A 4,512-nucleotide genomic window follows, 5' to 3' on the forward strand; every position below is an offset into this window, starting at 1 on the left:
CAGGCTTGTTCTAGAGAATTTGAGTACTTCATCTATGTCAAGCACTAGAAAAACTGAGTTTAAATAGGACTCATTAAATAGCTGAAGAGTAGTTCCATGAAGCATTTGAAATGCATTTCCTTCTGCTGGAAGAACAGCAGCTGCCCTGTCTCTCAGCGAGGTAGTCCTCGGTGGAGAATAAGGAATTCGGGCAGCTGGTACTAACTCCAGTTCTTCAATGATTTGAAAACATGCTGAAACTAGCGTGAGCGGAGGATGCAAAGGGAGAAAGGCAAGAACAATAGAAACTGCAGAAGGAACACGTTGAAGTATCAAGAGGGAGAAGTGCAAAGTTGTTACTGTTAGTAACAATTCTTGCCCCTGATGTCTGCCTGCACACCTACACACCGGTAGGGGAGGCTGAGAAAGGATTTCCCTGGCATTGCAGCCTTCGAAGACTGGTCTATTGCAGAGACCAACCCTATCCCAAGGAAGCCCAGTTCAGTGAAACCAGGAGATGTCGTCTTCCTCTGGAATGTATCAACAGGACAGTTTCTGGGATAACACCAAGCCTGAGACAGCACAAGCCTGGACAAAAAAGGTTTGAGCTAAGGCTGTCCCAGAACACAGTTAAACTCCCTGGTCAGCCTGCAGGATACAAAGGAAAGACAGATCTAGGCCTGTTGTTTCATAGGACCTGACAACCACATGAAGTGGTAAAGCATAGCTCTCTATTATCACTGTCTTTACATTTTTTTATATGTACTTCTTGCACTAACTCCAGATCTGGGCATGGTGCTTTGCTAGAAAACAGGTACTGTGTTTTGCAGCAACTTCTGTCTGCATCCCCAGACGGGCCAGTCATGAACTGGTCTTTCTCCCTCATGATCATAGAAGAGCTGGAGTGTCAGGACAGGCAGACTTCACCACCTATTGGCAGTCATTTCCTCTCCTCATTTTCCTTTTATTGATTTACTTATGGTTCAGTGGACCAGCCAGGCCCACATACCTAAAAGAAGATGGGATGCTCAGAGGTGTAAGGGAAGCATCCCTTTCCTTATAGCAGGTGGGACAGATGACATGTGCTGAGGCTGGTCCTGAGGCTGGTCCCAGCTGCCTGAAGCACGGTGAAATGGTGTAGGATGGTCACGGGTTCAGGAACCTGCCTTGACTCAAGGATGCAGCACAGCCTGGAGTTCAAGGGAGAACATGACACCCGTACCTGATGATATCCTCTGTCCAGCTGCCACCAAATCTAGGACAGGAGTTCTGTGGAATGTAACTCCTCCTTGATGCTATATTGGGGACTTCTGCAACCACCAGGAGTCAAAAGGTAGACTTAACAGAAGAGTGGAAAACAGGTAGAGTTCACAGAAAGGAAGAAGGGATGGGTTATAGCCAGGTACGTTACTGCTCGTTGTGGCAGGCTGCCAGGCAGGATGGGGTATTCAGCCTCAGAAGCCCTGTGCAGGTCTTCTGCAACAGGATTTAGCTTTTTGCACTGTCTCTTTATGTTATGAAAGACTCTTTGAAATGACAGGCCTCTTCTCAGACAGCGTGAGAAGGCCATGAGCCATGCTGCTCTGGAGGAGCAGAAGCTGTGGCTCTACACATACAGAAAACACTCGCAGAGTTGCCTGCAGTCCCTGCAGGGCTTTTTGTGTGCTCTGGATGGTTTTCCTGCATTTCCCTTTCCCCTAGTGCCTGTTTTGAGAATAACGATGAACTGCCCTGCTACTGCAACAGGCACAAAAGGGATTTTAAAAGGAGTTCATCCACATTTAGGAAGGTAGAAGTTGCAGGAGGGAGTGGCAGAATAAGGGCATCACCATCTGCAGCATTTTTTCCAGCTTACTGTATCTTAGGGATTCAGCATCCCCAGGAGCTACCCCAGTCCCCACAGACTGAAGCAGACAGACCATTAACAGCTGCTACACCGCTTTTGTGAGAAAGGACTTTATTGAGTTACAGACTGTACAACTCAATCCTTCTTTGCAGCAGCTTTCCTCATGGCTGCCAGGACGTTACTGAGCTCCTCCCGCTTTCGCTTGGCCCGAATGTGAGTGCCAACCTGCAGAGACGAGAGCAGTACAGTCAGCATTCATCCCAGCAAAGAGCAGGGAAAAGAACCTTGTCAGACTTCAACCCCATCAACCTCAACTGGCAAGCCAGGAACTACTTAACATCACAGCTCGGTAGTATTTCTACTCTAAATTTTTGGAGGCAAGGCAGATGATGCTCTCAACTATTGGAGCTGCCTTCAACAAACTCCCAATTCACCTGGTTAATGGTACCCAGCCTCCATCAATGCTGCTATCCTGTTCCCAGCACCAGCTTTGCAAATAATACAAAAACAGCAAAGAAAATCTATTGCTGTAGCTTGGAGCCTTGTCAGCAAAGTATCTTTGTCTGCCACCCTCTCTCTCACTGTCACTCGGCTGCTAACTGTGCTAACAACTGAAAAAAAAAAATAAACAGCAAAGTTTCCCTAGGAAAGGGCAGAAAACAAAGTTGGCAAAAAAAGTTTCTGATATCCTCATTATGGCATCAAATTGACCTACCCGTTTCTTTATGAACTTCAGAGCACGTTTATCTTTGGAAACTTTCAGCAGTTCCATAGCACGTCTCTCATAGGGTGCAAAGCCACAGACTTCCCTGATCATGTCTCGCACAAACTTGGTGTGTTTGGTCAGGCGCTACAGGAAGGGGAAAAAAATGTAAGTCACAATGAACACGAGCACTAACACAGCCAGCATCAATATTTCCATCAAAGCAGTTACTATAAAATAACTTTTGTTATAAAGCTCGATTCAGCAACATACAAAAACCATCCTTCTTAAGTGCCAGGATCAGCGCAGCCCTTTCACATATCCTGCAAGGTTTTCAACTACCTTGGCTGCTTGCCTGCACTTCTAGCACAGCTGGAGAGGAAGCAGACTTAGCTATCTGAAAACACCTCCTAGAGAGCAGGGATACACCCTGCTGGAACACCTGAATAATCTAAACCAAGCAGTCTCCAGTTGTATGTTAGTCACCTGCACTCAGTCAGCCTGGAACACTGATCATACTCACACATCAGAGCTTTCAGGAAAATACTCCCCTCAGCAAACAGAGGAGTTTGGGTGTACCACGCAGCAATGTTTCACACACAGAAACAAATCCCACACCACACAAGCAACTTTACAAAGAATGTAGGCAAACTGCTTGTACGTTACTATTTAAGTACCAAAATGCAATTTAGGAATTCAAAACAAAGTACACAGTAGTACAGTTGGGTGGAACTTGTCTTCCTGGACTGAAGGCCTGGACTGCAAAGGGCTGTGGCAAACCCTAGGTTAAGGCCCCAAACCCATTATGCCGTTAGCACATCTCAGAAGACCCCTTGTAGGCTGTAAGCAGCACGGTGCTTTCAGAGACATGCTACTTTCTGCTCATTTTAGCCATAACACCTCTTATTGAGCACATCTGCGTGCACCAACACCTTTAGATGGGGCCAAGAGGAATCCACAGTGTGTAGTGCTACATATCTCAAACACCATGTGCAAATACTCCATTTAACCAAAGTGTGACAAAAGATGCAAACTGAATTTCTGTCACACGCACTAAACCTTCACAGCTCCCTGTATCTGTCATCAGCTGTCAGTGACGTAGAAACCTGCTGCTGTTCCCCAAACAAGCAGACTAGGAAGGCCTTTGGGAACCATCCAGCCCGTTTTCTATTTCGCTATTAATTCAAGCCGTGCTCACCTACCTTTCTCTTTCACCTTCTCGTCCACCTACCTTATTCTCCCACTACCGACTCCTCCCCCGCTAGCTCGGGGCCGCGCCTCCAATTCCTGCTCCGCTGCCAGCGACCCCCCCACACCCTCTCCCCCGGTACCTCAGGGGCCATGCGCACCCCCCCCCCCGCCCCGTACTCACCCCGCGGCGGCGGCACTGGCGCGGCTTGGTCACGTTCTTCGTCACTTTGTAGCCCTTGTTGAGGCCCACGGCCATCGGGTAGCGGATCGCCATGTCTGCGGGGAGAGAGCGGTCAGCGCTGAGCCGCCGATGGACGCGGATGGAGGCGGATCCCGGCCCGGCCCGGCCCGCTCCTCACCTGCCCCTCCACCGATGGCGCCGCACCGGAAGGAAAGACCGCGCGCGGGGCTCTGAGGCGGCACTTCCGGTGGCACTTCCGCCAGCCCGCCCCTCGCCCCGCCCGGCGGCCGCTCTATCTCGCCTCTGCACCATCGAGGTGGCGGACTGGAGGACTGGCGGGCTCCCTGAGGGGACTGAACGCAGGCACAGGAGGGCAGCTGCCCTGGGGGCAAATGGTCCTTAATTGGGAATGGCATTTGTGCCTTTCTCTGTGCCAGAGCGCCTGTAGTTTCTGTCTAGCTCGTGCTTGAAATGCTGCTGAAAGTGGCTGCTTCTCCAGGAGCTGCTGGGGAAGGTTTTTGCCTTTTCCTCTTGCTGCTTCCTCAGCTCCAGCTCCACCACTTGCAAGCCCAAAGCCCCTTGGCCTCAGGCCTTGCTAGCAGGCAGCATTAA

The 4,512-nt window shown here is 49.8% G+C and overlaps 1 protein-coding gene across 1 annotated transcript; it reads right to left on the reverse strand.

Annotated features, from left to right (window-relative positions):
• Positions 1-1,919: 1,919 nt before the first annotated feature.
• Positions 1,920-4,108, reverse strand: RPL36 (ribosomal protein L36). Its single transcript, XM_082780106.1, has 3 exons — positions 3,901-4,108; positions 2,541-2,675; positions 1,920-2,050 (listed from the first exon to the last, which is right to left on the reverse strand). The coding sequence occupies exons 1-3, from the start codon at positions 3,991-3,993 to the stop codon at positions 1,961-1,963; spliced, it is 318 nt and encodes a 105-aa protein (XP_082636232.1). The 5' UTR covers positions 3,994-4,108; the 3' UTR covers positions 1,920-1,960.
• Between the last annotated feature and the right edge of the window lie 404 nt (positions 4,109-4,512).

The sequence above is a fragment of the Aythya marila genome, assembly GCF_965140915.1.
Source record: "Aythya marila genome assembly, chromosome: 27".
In the NCBI taxonomy this organism is placed as follows: Eukaryota; Metazoa; Chordata; class Aves; order Anseriformes; family Anatidae; genus Aythya; species Aythya marila.

What these genes read in the sequence shown, in the direction of transcription:
- RPL36 (XM_082780106.1), bottom strand. Translation starts at nt 3,993, where the DNA reads ATGGCGATCCGCTACCCGATGGCCGTGGGCCTCAACAAGGGCTACAAA. An exon ending in GCCAGTGCCGCCGCCGCGGG is followed by an intron (nt 2,676 to 3,900) that starts GTGAGTACGGGG and finishes CCCTTCCTGTAG; the next exon opens with CGCCTGACCAAACACACCAA. An exon ending in TGAAGTTCATAAAGAAACGG is followed by an intron (nt 2,051 to 2,540) that starts GTAGGTCAATTT and finishes TCGTCTCTGCAG; the next exon opens with GTTGGCACTCACATTCGGGC.